Raw genomic sequence first — 19,507 nt, 5'->3', positions numbered from 1 at the left:
ACTGTTCAATTCTGAGTTTTTGTTCAGATCGGATTTGCCTAGCTTGATGGTTCACGTGCATAATTACAAGTGACCTGTATCTAACTGTAGTATAAATACGGAGGTAATTATAAGAAAATCAGACGCTCTGATTGGTCGTGAGATTTGGATTATTCCTCGATAATCACCTCGAGTGACTCGGCAAAATGGCGGCCGATCACTTTGTCACCGTGAGGAAAAATGTGAAATTATGAAAGAAAATGCTGTTCATAAAAGCACTAAAGATGCGCTGAAGTTTGGTCTAAGACTATTCAAAAGTAAGGTGGAACTTATCGATTTCAAAACAAAGTATTTTATGTGAATCGTGTAGATAAGTGACAAGTCTGCACACATTACATTTGCGTACCGCTTTTGAAGCTTGACAAGTTAATTTTTTTAAAAATATGATTTTTAAAATTTTTTTAAATAATCACCTGTGTATTTATACTAAAACAATTATCCGCCTCAGGCGAGGTGAATACTGGTAAATAATAACCTCGACTTCATGTAGGTTATTATTCACCGATATTCACCTCGCCTTCGGTGAATAATTGTTAAGTAATGTGAACGCATCTGCCCCCTGAAACGGCATGCATGTGCACACTGATATGTTTTTGCATGAGTCATTTGTGCCACCTACAACAAAAAAGTCATATTTGTAAGACGACTCATTATCCAATCCAATCCAATTTTATTTATAAAGCACAGTTTAAATAAACACAAAGGTTTCCAAAGTGCTGTACAATAAAGAAACACAATAAAACTATACAATAAAATAACACCATAGAACATAAAATAAAAATAAATAATTAAATAGGCTATCCACTCCAAATAAAATATCTGTGTACATAAAATCAACAACTTACATGGTGTTAAAAGCCAAAGAAAAGAGGTGCATTTTAAGAAGAGTTTTCAAATTAGACAGTGAGGAGGCCTGTCTAATGTGCAGCGGCAATGCATTCCATAATTTTGGAGCTGCAACCGAAAAAGCCCGGTCCCCTCTGAGCTTCAGCCTCGTCTTGGGAACTCTCAGGAGCAGCTGATCAGCTGACCCGAGAGCTCAGCTGGGTGTATAGGGGTATAGCAGCTCAGAGAGGTACGATGGAGCAAGACCATTTAAAGATTTAAAAACAAATAAAAGAATTTTAAAATGAATTCTAAAATGGATGGGTAGCCAGTGGAGCAAAGCTAAAATCGGTAAAATGTGCTCAAATTTCCTTATGTTAAAACAGACTAAATGGACGCACTAGGAGCTAATGTATGCATTGCATTTTGCTCTGGAGGATGGCAAACAGTTCTTCAGCTGTACCGTACATGATCAGGTTGAGAAGGCGAAAAAAGCTAGACAGGTCACTTTTGCTGTTTTTTCAGCTATTGTATCTCTCTTCCTTTGTTTTGCCGCACTGCTGGTTCTTACTGATGAAGACAGCGCTCAGCGCATGCGTATAGGGATGCCAGTCCAGCCCCGGGCAGCATGCACACACACACACACACACACACACACACGTATATACAGTGGTGCTTGAAAATTTGTGAACCCTTTAGAACTTTCTATATTTCTGCATAAATATGACCTAAAACATCATCAGATTTTCACACAAGTCCTAAAAGTAGGTAAAGAGAACCCAGTTAAACAAATGATACAAAAATATTATACTTGGTCATTTATTTATTGAGGAAAATGATCCAATATTACATATCTGTGAGTGGCAAAAGTATGTGAACCTCTAGGATTAGCAGTTAATTTGAAGGTGAAATCAGAGTCAGGTGTTTTCAATCAATGGGATGACAATCAGGTGTGAGTGGGCACCCTGTTTTATTTAAAGAACAGGGATCTATCAAAGTCTGATCTTCACAACACATGTTTGTGGAAGTGTATCATGGCACGAACAAAGGAGATTTCTGAGGACCTCAGAAAAAGCGTTGTTGATGCTCATCAGGCTGGAAAAGGTTACAAAACCATCTCTAAAGAGTTTGGACTCCACCAATCCACAGTCAGACAGATTGTGTACAAATGGAGTAAATTCAAGACCATTGTTACCCTCCCCAGGAGTGGTCGACCAACAAAGATCACTCCAAGAACAAGGCGTGTAATAGTCAGCGAGGTCACAAAGGACCCCAGGGTAACTTCTAAGCAACTGAAGGCCTCTCTCACATTGGCTAATGTTAATGTTCATGAGTCCACCACCAGGAGAACACTGAACAACAATGGTATGCATGGCGGGGTTGCAAGGAGAAAGCCAATGCTCTCCAGAAAGAACATTGCTGCTCGTCTGCAGTTTGCTAAAGATCATGTGGACAAGCCAGAAGGCTATTGGAAAAATGTTTTGAGGACAGATGAGACCAAAATAGAACTTTTTGCTTTAAATGAGAAGCATTATGTTTGGAGAAAGGAAAACACTGCATTCCAGCATAAGAACCTTATCCCATCTGTGAAACATGGTGGTGGTAGTATCATGGTTTGGGCCTGTTTTGCTGCATCTGGGCCAGGACGGCTTGCCATCATTGATGGAACAATGAATCCTGAATTATATCAGTGAATTCTAAAGGAAAATGTCAGGACATCTGTCCATGAACTGAATCTCAAGAGAAGGTGGGTCATGCAGCAAGACAACGACCCTAAGCACACAAGTCGTTCTACCAAAGAATGGTTAAAGAAGAATAAAGTTCATGTTTTGGAATGGCCAAGTCAAAGTCCTGACCTTAATCCAATGGAAATGTTGTGGAAGGACCTGAAGTGAGCAGTTCATGTGAGGAAACCCACGAACATCCCAGAGTTGAAGCTGTTCTGTACGGAGGAACGGGCTAAAATTCCTCCAAGCTGGTGTGCAGGACTGATCAACAGTTACTGGAAATGTTTAGTTACAGTTATTGCTGCACAAGGGGGTCACACCGGATACTGAAAGCAAAGGTTCACATACTTTTGCCACTCGCAGATATGTAATATTGGATCATTTTCCTCAATAAAGAAATGACTGAGTATAATATTTTTGTCTCATTTGTTTAACTGGGTTCTCTTTATCTACTTTTAGGACTTGTGTGAAAATCTGATGATGTTTTAGGTCATATTTATGCAGAAATATCGAAAATTCTAAAGGGTTCACAAATTTTCAAGCACCACTGTGTATATATATATATATCTAAGGCAATACAGAATAGCCAGTGCACCTACTGGCATGTTTTTGAGGGGTGGGAGGAAACTGGAGAAGAACTTGTGAAATTCTTCTCAGACAATAACAACAGTTCAGAATCAAACCAGGGTCCTTGGAGCTGTGAGGTAGCAACACTACCTGCTGTAAAAATTTAAAACATTGTTGTTTCGTCACCACTGCAACTGCCAGTATGTTAGTTTTTTTTCAAAATGTCCAGCGTTATTATCTCATGGGTCACTCCCTAATTCAGATTTTTCTCTATGCCTTCTAACAGAGCGTCCAAAAATTTGGATCCCTCGCAATCTTCGCCAGACCCTCATCAAGAAAGTAGGGGAGTCTGTTAACCTGGTGATCCCATTCCAGGTAAGAATCAACATAAAATACCATAAAATTGACATAAAATCCCGTTAAAATCCATTTTTCCAGGTTGTGAATGTGGAAAATGTCAACGAGGGTGAATACTTATGCAAGGTACTGGACACTTGAATGAGCCTTATATGAGCCTTGTTGGTAGCTGGGCGGTACGGTGGTGCAGTGGTTAGCACTGTTGTCTCACAGCAAAAAGGTTCCGGGTTCGAACCTCATGGCCTTTCTGTGTGGAGTTTACATGTTCTTCCCGTGTCTGCATGGGTTTCCTCTGGGTGCTCCGGTTTCCCCCACAGTCCAAAGACATGCAAATTAGGTAAAATACCCAGCCACTGGGGCTGCACAAGAAGAAGATGACTATCATTGGTAGCGTCTTGCTGCTCCTTTGGCCTCCAGCCACAGTGTGTTGGCCAGACTACTGTGTTAATGAGGGTTAATTAGGACAGGAAGGGCTTGTTCTTATTGTCTCTGAGACACTGTAAATGCACAGAGCTGTGCGGCTGAAATTCAGTGATCATGGATCCACATGGACGGCAGCTTCAATATATGTTAGTGATTCAAATCTGTACAGCAGCTTTAAGTTCTCTCTGTGGAACTCCATCCATCCATTATCTATACCACTTATCCATTAGGGTCATGAGGGAAGCTAGAGCCAATCCCAGCTAACTTCAGTTGAGAGCGGGGGTCTTCAGGGAAATGCGTTACTTAAAAACAGCACACAGGTCCTGACCCTATTTGTTTAAAACTCCTGCATGCGTGCAGCACGAAGCATTTAACATCCCCAAACGGTTTCCACTCAAATGACATATCTATATTGTATCATATGATTGTAACCTGGATTGATTTGACAAAACACAAGTGGACTGTGATAATCACTCTTAAAGTTGATCCTAACCTTAGGTTAACTCTTTACAAGCAAAGTAGCTAGCTTTAGGCTAGCTATTATTTTTTGTAAACCAGAAGTCAAGGTCAGTAGCAAAGCAAGCTACCACTAACCTAATTATTATGCAGTTAAAACAGCCACGTCCCAAGCAATGTAGATAAAATTAGGCTAACTGCTCTATTGTGTAAACCTGCAACCAGGGTGGCTAGTAAACTAGCTAACATTATGCTAACTAATATCTAATTGAAGCAATTAGTCACATGGAAAATGGCAATGATGAAATTAGCATGTAAGAAAGTAACAATGTTGTTTGAGGTTATCGATTGCTATGCTGGGCGGCACGGTGGTGTAGTGGTTAGCGCTGTCGCCTCACAGCAAGAAGGTCCTGGGTTCGAGCCCCGTGGCCGGCGAGGGCCTTTCTGTGCGGAGTTTGCATGTTCTCCCCGTGTCCGTGTGGGTTTCCTCCGGGTGCTCCGGTTTCCCCCACAGTCCAAAGACATGCAGGTTAGGTTAACTGGTGACTCTAAATTGACCGTAGGTGTGAATGTGAATGGTTGTCTGTGTCTATGTGCCAGCCCTGTGATGACCTGGCGACTTGTCCAGGGTGTACCCCACCTTTCGCCCGTAGTCAGCTGGGATAGGCTCCAGCTTGCCTGCGACCCTGTAGAACAGGATAAAGCGGCTAGAGATAATGAGATGAGATGAGATTGCTATGCCAGTGCTTGTTACAGAAATATCTCTCTACAATTGGCACTAGCATAGTAATCCATAACCGTGAACAAAATTGTTGCTTTTTTTAACATAAGTGATAAAAATGGCATCTTTCTTCAGGGAAAACCAAGACCAAAAGCAACTTGGATGAAAAATGGTGAGCCTCTTGACACGAAGCAGGTGAGCGTGAGAAACAGTGACACCGACAGCATCCTTTTCATCAGGAGGACAGAGCGCAAAGACTCTGGGAAATATGAACTCCAGGTGCAGATTGAGAACGTGGAAGACAAGGCCACTGTGACCATTCAGATTGTCGGTACGTTCTTATGTACATTTCATCATCTCAAAACACTGTAGGTTCCTCATCTCCCTTTAGCTACTGTCTTCTTTAAATTAAGACTCTCATACGTTGCTGTAAAACTGGAATTTATTATTCGAGACTGTGGGATTTTAATGATCATGCTATGATCGCTTTTCTCTGCTAGACATTCCTGGTTCTCCTCAGAACTTGAAGGTGGTGGATATATGGGGTTTCAACGTGGCGTTGGAATGGAAGCCACCCAAAGACGATGGCAACTGCGAAATCACCGGCTACACAATCCAGAAAGCTGACAAGAAGACCATGGTAGGTACATTTACATGTCCAGGTATTTGATTTACTTAGTACTGTGCTATATATCACCAAATGTAAATATGACATGGCAATGGCTGCAAATGTTGAATATTGGATGTAACTGGTATTGGAGATTTCAAGGCAGGGGCCCTTCTTGAAGAAGTTGAATGGGTATCTATTTAATTACAAAGTGAATCAAATGGTTAGAACTCAAAACCCTAAGGCATGTAATGCAAGACAGCATCCAGATTGAATTTCTTATTCCATCTATCCAAGGTAAAAGGTCATGGACACTTGACCCTGGTCTTGGACATCTATTCCACTGACAGATTACGCATTAATTTTAACAAGATCAACTATGAGCTACTGCTCACTTACGTATCCCTGCACTTTCGCTTATATCAGAATGCAAGCAATTGAAGGAACAGGACACTTATGATGAATGTTGACTTCAACAAATAATTAACCCTGAAACAAGTAAGTAAAGAGCAGTGTCTCTCCCCAGGGATTTCAAATAGCATCCTGGTAAACTGTCATTTTGAAATAGCATTTTGCTTCTTGAAATAGCGTCAAAATCCACCCTGTACGTTTTGTAAATATATTCAGTCGGTAAACAGGAAGTCGATGTGCGACAGACCTGAAAATGGTATACATGGTATAGAATCCCAAGCTGAAGCTTGGTACCAAATATCAAGCAGTTGTGATTTGTAGTTGCTGAGAAAAATGTTATGAAAATTTTGTAAATCCACACTATATGATTTTTGTAAATACATTCAGTCGGTAAACAGGAAGTCGATGTGCGACAGACCTGAAAATGGTATACATGGTATAGACCAGGGGTGTCAAACCTGATCCATAAAGGGCCGTGTGGCTGCAGGTTTTCATTCCAGCCATGCAGCAGCACCCTGATTTGGCTTATTCAATCAACTGACACACCCACCCTTTAATCAAGGGTGGGTGTGGCTGCAAGTATTTGACTGTGTGAAGACAGTTCAGTTGATTGAATGAGCCAAGTCAGGTGTGCTGCTGCATGGCTGGAATGAAAACCTGCAGCCACAAGGCCCTTTATGGATCAGGTTTGACACCCCTGGTATAGACCCTTTTCAGTCACGTGACCTTCGTAAACGCGACCACCATTTTGGACATGTAGCGGACTTCGGCTCGAATTGGTTTGAATGCGAGGAAGGCGACAAACGGAGAACATACAAGAAAAAAGAGCGAGATGCAGAAAACACCTTCGCTATCCAGCGACGTAGGGCATTTACAGGGCGAGCAGAGGGAGAAATAACAACAGTAACGACACATTAGCAACGCCGTACAGAAATAACGGTTTATGGCACAGACCCTTTCGGTTCTCGCTCATCTAGCTGCTACAATGACTGCTTAGACTGCAACAATAATACCTAACACACATTTAAGTATCCGTCGTAAAGACGTGAAACTCGTCGAGTGACGAGTGTGTTCATTGATAAGCTAACACAATCTAAAAGTAGACATACCATCACACTGCCCTGGCGCTGTGTACAGTTTACCTTCTATGGTTTGTGCACTCACTATTTGCCATTACTTTCTCCAACTGTTGTTACAGATTACAGGGAACGGCCTGGATTTAAGAGACAAATACATGTTCCTCTTATTTTGAACACTTATTTGTAGGCAGTGCTTAATTTGTAAAGTGGGAGGTCCGGAGCGCAGAGGATGAGCGGCTCCGGTGCGGAATAAAAGGGGGGGGCGCGGCGCTGCGCTGCGCTTCTGGGCATGTTTTGTAATAACACTACAAATTAAGTTCATCTGCAGATATTTTGTGGATGTCGTTTCATGAGACAAATCACCAACAAGACAGATATCAAAATCAGACATTAACACTAAATAAACTTGCATTTTTTTATTTAATTATTTTTATTTTTTATTTTTTGTTACATAGTCAAAAGAGGTGTCGGATCACCGGATCCAGTGTAAATAGCTGCCGGATCCAACGCCCGAGGTTCCGGAGCGCGCTCCGGCTTGCTCCCCCTCAAATTAAGCGCTGTTTGTAGGACACTGCCTCTGATCTGTCCTACAGTCTACCAACAGCAAAGGAACACAACGCTAGCTAATGTCGTTAGCTAATAGCTACTACAGAAGAACAAAGAGGTTACAATGGGTTATTTTAGCCTATTTGGTTACACACTCGCCGCCACAGAATGTTAACAGCAATGTAATGCCTTTTCTGGCTAATTTTATTCGTCTTACCTCCAACAAAGTGGTCACTACACAAGCGTTGGTATGCTGAGGGCTGCCAATCTGTTAATGGCTGCTATCCATCTTCTCCGTCGGGATCCGATAAAATGATAAACCTTGCCTTGTTTGTTGATGGTTACTACATCCAGGTGCACAACAATATAGTGGCATGATGGAAGTCTTGCTGAAAATAAACACTTTCTTTGCTGCCGTTCCTCAATGTTGGCTGTGGTAAACTACTGGTAGTACATGTCCAAAATGGCGGCCGCGTCTGTCGTGACGTCACGTGAAAAGGGTCTATAGAACCCCAAACTGAAGCTAAATCCCAAATATCAAGCAGTTGTGATTTGTAGTTGCTGAGAAAAATGTTGTGAAAATTTTGTAAATCCACGCTATATGTTTCATAAATACATTCAGTGGGGAAACAGGAAATTGATGTGCGACAGACCTGAAAACAGTATACACTGTATAGAACCCTAAACTGAAGCTCAGTACCAAATATCAAGCAGTTGTGATTTGTAGTTGCTTTTCACTATTTTTATCAACGATCTTCCCGAGGTTGTGGATAAAGAAACTGGAGTCGCTCTATATGCAGACGACACAAAACTTTTTCGCACTATCCTGACATCCGAAGACAGCGAGCAATTACAGCGCGATCTAGCCAATGCTGAGGGGTGGAGTTGTGAATCGAACATGCAGTATAATGCCAACAAGTGCAAAATATTGACCATCACGTGGAAAAAAACTCCAATCATTCACGACTACCACCTGGGCAGCACGTGCCTTCAACGAGTTGACGAAGAAAAAGACCTGGGTGTGGTTATTTCAAGTAATTTAAAATGGGATTCGCACGTCTGCTCAATAGCCAACAAGGCTAACCGGATGCTTGGCTTTCTAAAAAGATCCTGTCCCTTGCTGACGGAAATTCAAGTGAGGAGGACTTTATATTTGTTGCTCGTCAAGTCACAGCTCTGTTACGCGTCTGAAATATGGTCCCCTGCTAGTGTCAACCTTAGAAGCCTGTTAGAGAGAGTCCAACGACGTGCAACGCGCTGGATACTACAACAGCGTATTGGGGATGCTACTTACTCAGACAGACTCAGAAGCCTGCACTTGCTTCCTCTGACTTATGATACGGAGATTAGAGACTTAGTCTTTGTATATAAATGCATTAATGGCCAAACAGATTTGAACATAAACCTCTACGTGTCTTTTGTAACTCATGACTGGTCTAGGGCCCAAAACCCAAAATTAATTTTAAAACCTACTCACTGCAGAACTTCAACTTATCAGGCCTCATTCTTCAATAGGATTGTTAAACCATGGAACTATGTCTCATCTCATCTCATTATCTCTAGCTGCTTTATCCTGTTCTACAGGGTCGCAGGCAAGCTGGAGCCTATCCCAGCTGACTACGGGCGAAAGGCGGGGTACACCCTGGACAAGTCGCCAGGTCATCACAGGGCCGACACATAGACACAGACAACCATTCACACTCACATTCACACCTACGGTCAATTTAGAGTCACCAGTTAACCTAACCTGCATGTCTTTGGACTGTGGGGGAAATTGGAGCACCCGGAGGAAACCCACGCGGACACGGGGAGAACATGCAAACTCCACACAGAAAGGCCCTCGCCGGCCACGGGGCTTGAACCCGGACCTTCTTGCTGTGAGGCGACAGCGCTAACCACTACACCACCGTGCCGCCATGGAACTATGTATGTAAATATTTTTCCCCAGATAAATTCCGTAGCCTCCCTGTTTTCAAATCCTCCCTGTTAGAGCTGTACTTTGAATTACTGACCTCCATCTATAATACGGACTTTTCATGTACTTGGTCTGTGTACCATGACTGTGGTTGCCACAGATCATCTCATCTCATCTCATTATCTGTAGCCGCTTTATCCTTCTACAGGGTCGCAGGCAAGCTGGAGCCTATCCCAGCTGACTACGGGCGAAAGGCGGGGTACACCCTGGACAAGTCGCCAGGTCATCACAGGGCTGACACATAGACACAGACAACCATTCACACTCACATTCACACCTACGCTCAATTTAGAGTCACCAGTTAACCTAACCTGCATGTCTTTGGACTGTGGGGGAAACCGGAGCACCCGGAGGAAACCCACGCGGACACGGGGAGAACATGCAAACTCCACATAGAAAGGCCCTCGCCGGCCACTGGGCTCGAACCCAGACCTTCTTGCTGTGAGGCGACAGCGCTAACCACTACACCACCGTGCTGCCCTTACTTTATGTTTATTTATTTTTTTTATGCTTATTTTGTAACAGTCCAATAAAGTTGGTAAAATAAAATGAAAAATGTTACAAAAGTTTTGTAAATCCACGCTATATGTTTCGTAAATACATTCGGTAAACAGGAAGTTGATGTGTGACAGACCTGAAAATGGTACACACGGTATAGAACCCCAAGTTGACGTTTGGTACCAAGTAACAAGCCTGTCATTTTTATACCCTTCGGAGCGAGGGCATAAAACTGGAGTTAGCTCAGATCATCATGAAAAACCAGCCAGTTATCATTACATTACATTACAGGCATATACCAGTAGCAGACGCTCTTATCCAGTGATGTACAACATACCCAGAGTAACCAGGGGAGCAGTTGAGGGTTAGGTGCCTTGCTCAAGGCCACTTTAGTCATTCCTGCTGGTCAATGGAATTGAACCAGAGACCTTTTGGTCCCAAAGCTGCTTCTCTAACCATTAGACAATGGCTTTCCCATCACTCTTTCAAACAGAGAGACAAAGCAGGAAAAGACAAACCAAAAGGCAGATATGACTTGTCCTTTGTCCCTCAGTACTCTGAAATCCTACCAGTGTTATGACAAGTAGCTAAGCTCCCAAACACACCTCTATAATTGATTAATGTATGTACAGTATGTGCAAGTGGAGTAGCACTCTGGGTTTCAACTTCTCGTGACATGCTTGGCGACTTGATTCGGATGCCTCTGTGGGACAGAACAGCATTCAGAGCATCTGGAGCCCGAACTGCCAAATGACCCTCATTGCCTGTCATCCATGAGCAGCTTTGCCCCCTCAGCATGGGGCAGGTATGTCCTGACTCTCCCCCCCTCCAGTAGCCTGATTTAAGCACTGCCAGTACTCCACGATCTTCCTCTCTTTGTTCTCTACAAGGTTAGTGGCTGAATATGAGTTACACCACTCATCTGTATCAGGCCCAATTTACTCTTAGTGCATCTAGAACAATGAGCTGGGACGCTTGGGATCATCACATTTCACACAACAATATCCAAGTCAGAAACCAGAGATGTCCTGCTAAATATAAACGTACTTTAGGTCCCTGGTCTTGGAGTATGCACATAGACTGCTATTTTATTCCCATCTACTCATTCAATCCACATTTTCATGCTAATAGCAAGAAATTTAATACATGCGTGATGTGACACAGCAGCATGAAAAGTTGACGCGACATTGTTTCATATTTATAAAAGGTGATATAAAATACTGAGTGCAAGATAAGGGTTAGAATATGTTGCATTCTAAAAATAAATTTATATCCATTAGGAAAACAAGTACACTAGTAAAAGTGGTAGAACATCAGTCATTATGATACATACAGGACACTTTTTCAATGGAATAAAAACACGTGTTCTATTCCCTTCGAGCGGGTTTCATTCATTTGCTTTGAGAGCATGCAATATTGTTAGCATATCGCTTAGCCTACGTGCATTACGCCACTCTACCCAATGGAGAATGAGCATTGAATATGGTTTACGATATTGCATGGTTGTCAAGAAAACATGATGTCACATGTCAGAGATGTAAAACTTCCACGCTAGTGAGTGACTGGGGCAATTTGTAAACAAACATGGCCGCCAGGTTTGCTTCGTTAAATATGGAAGATTTTGAGAGAATTTTGAAAGAGAAAGATGTGTTCAAAGCCCAAAAGGAATGTATAATAATAATAATAATAATAATATTGGCTGGCTTTTTTTCATGGTATTTCAGAAAAATTCCGTTCAACTAACATGATATTGAACTCGTCTTCTTCTTGTTCAGTATCATGCAAGCTGAATGGAATATATCTGACATACCACTCAACGCCAGCCAATATTATTTAAATATTGAGTGCACGATAAGGGTTAGAATATGTTGTATTCTCATCTCATCTCATTATCTCTAGCCGCTTTATCCTGTTCTACAGGGTCGCAGGCAAGCTGGAGCCTATCCCAGCTGACTACGGGCGAAAGGCGGGGTACACCCTGGACAAGTCGCCAGGTCATCACAGGGCTGACACATAGACACAGACAACCATTCACACTCACATTCACACCTACGGTCAATTTAGAGTCACCAGTTAACCTAACCTGCATGTCTTTGGACTGTGGGGGAAACCGGAGCACCCGGAGGAAACCCACGCAGACACGGGGAGAACATGCAAACTCCACACAGAAAGGCCCTCGCCGGCCCCGGGGCTCGAACCCAGGACCTTCTCGCTGTGAGGCGACAGCGCTAACCACTACACCACCGTGCCGCCCATGTTGTATTCTAATAATACATTTATATCCATTAGGAAAATAAGTACAGTAGTACAAAGCAAGGCACTTGTACCTATTGTAATAGGTACAAAGGAGAGATTATAAGCTTTTTAATGATAGTATTCACAATAGAAAATATTCAAGAATTAGGCAATGACAGATTTGGAAACTCAGACGAGCGTCTGCATGCACAATTTTCACAGCACGGCCAGCGATATGCCTAATTACATTACTGGCATTTCGCAGACGCTCTTATCCAGAGTGATGTACAACACACCCAGAGCAGCCTGGCGAGCAGTGGGGGGTTAGATGCCTAGCTCAAGGGCACTTCAGCCATTCCTGCTGGTCCAGGGAATCGAACCGGCGACCTTTTAGTCCTAAAACTGCTTTTCTAACCATGAGGCCATGGCTTCCCCAAACTTACTAAAAAAAAAAAAAGTCTAAAAATGGGTTGAATAATCATATACTTGTTTTACTGTAATATAAAACGCATTCTTAAATAAATGTAACTATATCCTTGATGTTTTTACTTGGTAAAACAGTATGTCATTGCTTGCAGTGCTCTATTAAATGAAATTCTGTTTTGTAGTTTAGTCTGTAAAATCGAGGTCATCTATTCGCCCAAAAAAACAAAAAGGATGCACACATTTGCACTCACCTGTACCTGTATGTGTATGTGTTTGACAGGAATGGTTCACGGTTTATGAGCAGTATCGGCGCACTCACTGTGTGGTGTCTGACCTGATCATGGGGAACGAGTACGTATTCCGAGTGTTTGCTATGAACATGGTGGGCCTGAGTCTGGAGCCATGCAACTCTAAGGACAGCGCGTACATCCAGAAAACAGGTCAGAGGAGCTGTGTGTAGTCATACAAACATTTATCTCACTATTTGGATGGATTACTGCTTTTTACTGAAATGCTTTTGGAGCCTGAAGATTTCGTAAATATATAGACTGCAATTATTTATTCATATTAAATCAGTATTAGTTACAGATATCCTGATCTTACTCTGACATTTTGTTCTAACCTCAGGCATTAAGTACAAGCCACCCACCTACAAAGAACACGACTTCTCAGAGGCACCCAAATTCACACACCCACTGGTGAACCGCTCGGTCATCGCAGGGTATAATGCCACTCTTAGCTGTGCTGTAAGAGGCATACCAAAGGCAAGTACATCTGAAATCTGACAGATAAGATCGGAAAACATTATTCTGGCTCATTAGATCAGTTTCGCCTGTATGCACAAGCTATACTCTTTGCGAGAATAAGTGGAGGCCATGTTCTGCCTGGTTCTACAGTAAACGTCCTGATTGTTCCAGAATTGCTACTGATTTCCTTGAATCTTACTGTCCATTTTAGCCCAAAATAACATGGTACAAGAACAAGATGGACATCACAAACGAGGCCAAGTACCGCACGCTCAGCAAGCAGGGCATTTTGACTCTGGAGATCAGGAAGCCGTGTCCGTTCGATGGAGGTGTGTACACGTGTAAAGCTGTTAACGACAGCGGAGAGGACACCGTCGAGTGCAAGCTGGAGGTTCGCCGTAAGTACCTCACACATCAGGCTTGGCTTATTAATTCATGTTCTAAAGAAAATGACATGCAGACTGACACAAGCAAAGTGAAAAGTCCAAAATAATTATTTGAATAATTCCATAACATTTCTGTCTGCTTCTTGTTTTACCGTAGAGCGTTCAGTTAAATATGAGATCATATATTAATAATACATAAATAATATGATTCCTCATGTGACTGTGCATTGTATGTGTAGATATATGCTGACAGAAAAGCAGAATCCATGGTTTCATTCTTATACAAATACCTAATACAACACTGTCAGAAATAGGGGTACAGTAGGAGTCTATTTCTGTCCCTCAAGGCCCAATCTACACTAATGTACCCACTACGGCTCATTATTGGACCTCAAGGTAACTATAATGCCGCTTTTCTACTACCAACGCGGCTGAGTTGGGCTGAGCCGTGCCGTGCTGAGTTGGGCTGAGTCGAGCTGAGTGGGGCTGTTGGAGTTGCATTTCGACTACAACCGCACTGAACCGTGCTGGCTGGAAGTGGGTGGACACATTGGGTAGAGTTAGCGAAAGTGGGTGGACATCACGTGATGTCGTTAGGTGGCGCAAACAGTGACATCAGTGACCTTTTAAGCGGTAGTCTCACGACCCGGAGAGTAAACAATAAACATGGAGGACATGGAGTCGTTAGTGTTGCTGGTCTTGGTGCTGTGGTTTGTTGTCACCGACAACGCCAACAGATACTGGCAAGAGCATATAGATGAGGCGAGGCGCATAAGGCTTCAGAAATTCTCGTAATTTGTAATTCTTCTTCTTCTTCTTCCGGGTTTACGGTGTTTACAGATCCCAGCGTGCTCGCGGGGCGTGTGTGGGCATGTGAGGACACGCCTCCTCACCAGTTAGTGCACAGGGGAGTGTCTCCTCACGCCCCTAGCCCCACTCGGCTCGGTTTGGCTCGCTTCAACCCTACTCCAAAACCGTGCGAGTTTTGGGTGCTGAGCAGGGCTGAAACGAGCTGAGTCGTGCTGCTCTGAGGTAGTCGAAACGCGAGCCGTGTCGGGCTGAAGTGAGCTGAAAAAGGGTAGTGGAAAAGGGCCATTAGAGGGAACTGCCTCAGTGACAAGCCATTGTACCCATAAAGGTACAATAATGTGCTTTATTTTCTGACAGTGAAGATATAGTGTATGCTACTCTGAATTTTCAACAAGTTAGACCTTAAAAAAGAAAAGAATTATCATGCAAAGTCATGCTTTTACTTGACATTCATAGAGTCCAGAAGTATTAATAATAAAATCCAAAGGATGACCGGGCATACACTGGGTCTGAACAGCTTGCATTAGTATTTGTATCAAAAAATGTCAAAGAAACATGGAGAATTCTGGCATATATCAAATGTCCTTGTTTTATTCTGGATGATTAACTTTTAAGGCCTGAACCTAAGAGTGTATCTGAGTGCTGTGTTTCTCAACTCCTGTTTCGGGGACGCACTGCCTTGCCGAATTTCAGGGCACTCCTAGAAATATGAAAGGGAAAGCATGTGATGCTCAACATGGTGACTGTATTACATTGGTCCTGCTTAAAAAAAATGACCTGTGTGGAAACGGCGTTACACGATAAAAAAAAAAAAGACCTTACAGTGTTCTTACAGTGACATACAGGACACAGGGTGTTGAAAACATTTTCATAATACATTACATTAATGGGGGGTGGCACAGTGGTGTAGTGGTTAGCACTGTTGCCTCACAGCAAGAAGGTTCTGGGTTCGAGCCCAGTGGCAGATGAGGGCCTTTCTGTGTGGAGTTTGCATGTTCTCCTCGTGTCTGCGTGGGTTTCTTCCAGATACTCTGGTTTCCCCCACAGTCCAAAGACATGCAGGTTAGGTTAACTGGTGGCTCTAAATTGACCGTAGGTGTGAATGTGAGTGTGAATGGTTGTCTGTGTCTATGTGTCAGCCCTGTGATGACCTGGCGACTTGTCCAGGATGTACCCCGCCTCTTGCCCATAGTCAGCTGGGATAGGCTCCAGCTTGCCTGTGACCCTGTAGAACAGGATAAGCGGCTACAGATAATGGATGGATGGATTACGTTAATGGCATTTAGCAGACGCCCTTATCCAGAATGACGTACAACAGTATGAGCAGTTAAGGGTTAGGTGCCTTGCTCAAGGGCACTTCAGCCATTCCTGCTGGTCCAGGGAATCGAATCAGTGACCTTTTGGTCCTAAAGCTGCTTCTCTAACCATTAGGCCATGACTTCCCCATAATAGATCCTTTACCGTATGTTAGCTATATGGAAGTATCTGTTAAAAACAAACAAACAAAAAAAAACCACCTACATACGAGTTCTGTAACATACTGTACAAGTGTGCAGTATTCCATGCACTTCTCCCTTTCATAAAACAGTAAACAGTAAATTTCAGTTGCCATCCATGTTTTAAATATAAAATGGCCTTTCCCATCAAAAGTGTTTATAAAGCCACCCACATTGTAATTTGCCTTTAAAGTATCTTCAAATCCGTGTTTAAAATATCATCTTGTTAATCCATTTTTGGTCTTTCCATATTCATGTACATAAGAACTTGGTTGTGTATGACTGGAAATAACTGTGTGGGTCGGTGTTGCCAAGATGGTCACCGAGTGGAGAGACTTCACAATAATGACTTTGGCTAGATGTAGGCAAAACGTCAATCTTTGCAGAGGAGTGTGTCCTGAGAGTTGAGAAATCCTGACTCCGTATACAGTCCAACGGTCCAGAATGGATCCTTTTCCAAAGAGATCCATAAGTCAAATGTGTGTCTTACTTTAATCCTTCATCCTTGCTGTTTCCTGTTTCTCTTCACCCTTTGCTACTGACTCTCCCAGCTCGCGAATAAACTCGTGTTTGGTTGTCTGAATTGTTTTGAAGGTAAGATCACTACCATTATACAGCTACCTTTACTCTGACTTGGTTCTGCTAAAAAGTCTTTCGAATTAGGTCCATGATCAGTCACTAGTAGCTTGAAAAAAGAAAACTTTTAGTTGTATATTTAACAGTTTTTCCACGAAATCGAGTCGTACAAGCTGATAGCCGACGACGCGTGGAGCGCCGAGTTGGCTATAAGCCACGTACGACGAGATTGAGTGGAATAATTGTTTTATTCTATCCACAGTCACTGGATTTTGAGAAAGAGAGCCTTTCTTTTCAAATTCAATAAATAAAAACTTGATATAAAACGTCCGACAAAATCGTTTCTACTTAGAATGCAAACAAACCAGTGAAATGACCGTAGCAATTTGTGAAAAATGCGAAAATAATAATTCTTGAAAAATAAAAAAAAGATACGTTCTTACCATCAATACTTTTCATTCCATATTTTGTTGCTTGTTTTTGTATTTTTTGGGTTTTCTTCTTCTTCTTTAGTTTTTTTTTTTTTTGGCAGTTGGCAAACCAACTTAAAGGTGCATTACCGCCACCGACTGGGCTGGAGTGTGGAACAGGAACTGGGGGGTATATTCTTTTAGCTGTTTCTGTTTCTTTTAAACACTTGATAATTTTTGTGCTTTTGTTTTCGAGTAGAGTTTTAATTTCATCCTCGGTTGGTTCAGCACCACACTCTGCCATTTTGTTTTTCTCTACTCATGGTATATGAGCTGATAGCCTAGTAGTAGAGTAGCCAATCGGAGCGCGCAACTGCTCATATTCAGTGAATGTGGACAGAATAATAATATTTCTCCCATCACAGACAAGTTTATATTTGCTAAAATGTTGCTATAGAAATAATTTATTTCTGAAATGTCTTTAGCAGATTACTCAGACCGAATGCTTTTTGTTTCTGATTCCTTTAACATCAGCAATGTTTAATTTTACTAAACACATTATAAACTGAATTGCCAGCCTAGCGTTTTCATTCGAATAAAAATCATTCTCTCATGTTTCTGTTTATGCTTTGCAGCTCAAATTACCAAAGATGAAAAGAAGAAATGAAATACTCAGATTTATATCTGAATGTGGACACGGTGGGGACTCAGTTACCCCTCCAGGCTTCCCGCTGAGCTCAGGACATGTCAGAGGTTACAGGACAGAGCAAAAAGAGTTCATTGTGTTTGTGTGTTCACTCAACGTTATGCACATACCCAAAGTTTATACGTAATATGTCTGCCAGAAATGCATTCTTTCACCATTTCACTCATTGGCGTTTGTGGCTTGTGTTCATTTCATTTCATTTCATTTGTTTGACGTGAAGATAGGAATAGTTATCACAACCTTCACTGGGTTGGTTTATGTGATGTTTTCTCTCTTGCATCCTGAAACGTGCTGTAATGTAATTTATTGAAAAATAAACATTCTGATTGATGCTCAGTAAAGCACCCATCTGGATGTGCTTCTAGTTTAAAGTCAGCTATGAGGTTAGTAGATGGAAGTCTAATATCCGTCAATAGATCGGCAAATTATTACATATACATTTAAAAACCAATAGACAGCTGCACTTGTGATTTTCGGGGTTTTTTTTTTTAAAAACAAGTCTGTAATGCTGTATTTTCTCCAAATACAAAACACCAAACAGAAAAGTTACGGTTGTGTAATTTATATTTTGGACAATATATGATTATCTACTTTTGGCACTTTGTAGAAAAAAGATAATCAGATAAATAATCCATGTCGTTCATGATCTTTACACCTATGACTGAAAATGATTGTTTTTCACAATCACTGCTGATGTATCATGGCTGTATCAGTGACACGGGCTGAAAAATCAGTCCTAATTGGTGATCAAATCTCGTGTGTCAGTTAGTATAATCACTGATAGGTTGCATGAATCTACAGTCTGGGCTAGAAAGAAATCAGCCCCAGCCTCACTTCTTCATAATGGTCTGTATATTTTTCCTCATGATCACTGATTATGCCATGGGCGCCACCAGGGGGGGAAAGGTTAGAACAATTCTAGGGGCCCAGCACTGCCATGGGGCCCTTTAAGGGGCTGATAATATGCTTTTAATGATTTTAATAAGACTTTTGAAATAACAACAATGCAATATTCCATGTGGTAAAATGAGCTAATTGAACAAGGTTGTCTATTTCTTGAGTTCTTCAACATATTGTCATTTAACCCTCCCCCTTTTGCGAAATGGTACGGTCCAGTTCTGGTAGAAGCGCGATGCGTTAAATCTGTGTGCTGATCAGTGCGACGCTACTTGCTGCTGTGTTGCGGTGCAGCAGCCAGCCAGCCAGCAGTGGAGTGCGTACAGTCTATGATCGCTAAATATGAAGAGTGGCAGTCAAAAACATAAAGAAAGGCAGCTGAAAGCTGAGAGGGACCGGAGAGGCAGGCAACTGGTCACTCAGTTTTTCCCAAAGAAAGGTAGCTATCGCTCACATGTGTGTTCAAAATATTAGCGAATGGTAAATGAACAGTATGAACGTGGTTGGATTAGCCTATCAAGAGAACACTTTTACAGTTTGTACAGTGACATTTTTTTCCATTTTAATAACTGAACTGACTTGTGTGAT

General features: G+C 42.1%; 1 protein-coding gene across 1 annotated transcript in view; it reads left to right on the top strand.

Moving 5' to 3' along the window:
* mybpc3 (myosin binding protein C3) overlaps positions 1-18,363 on the top strand; it is a 96,915-nt gene extending 78,552 nt beyond the window's left edge. The window contains exons 25-31 of the mRNA XM_060911635.1: positions 3,445-3,533; positions 5,251-5,446; positions 5,616-5,755; positions 13,173-13,332; positions 13,520-13,656; positions 13,850-14,036; positions 17,952-18,363. Coding sequence (XP_060767618.1) covers positions 3,445-3,533; positions 5,251-5,446; positions 5,616-5,755; positions 13,173-13,332; positions 13,520-13,656; positions 13,850-14,036; positions 17,952-17,983 — 941 coding nt within the window. The 3' untranslated portion in view covers positions 17,984-18,363. The remainder of the gene's footprint in view (positions 1-3,444; positions 3,534-5,250; positions 5,447-5,615; positions 5,756-13,172; positions 13,333-13,519; positions 13,657-13,849; positions 14,037-17,951) is intronic.
* Positions 18,364-19,507: the final 1,144 nt, after the last annotated feature.

Source organism: Neoarius graeffei, chromosome 27, assembly GCF_027579695.1.
Source record: "Neoarius graeffei isolate fNeoGra1 chromosome 27, fNeoGra1.pri, whole genome shotgun sequence".
NCBI classification, from domain to species: domain Eukaryota; kingdom Metazoa; phylum Chordata; class Actinopteri; order Siluriformes; family Ariidae; genus Neoarius; species Neoarius graeffei.
Note: the sequence above shows the minus strand (reverse complement) of the source record. Positions and strands in the feature narration are given on the sequence as shown.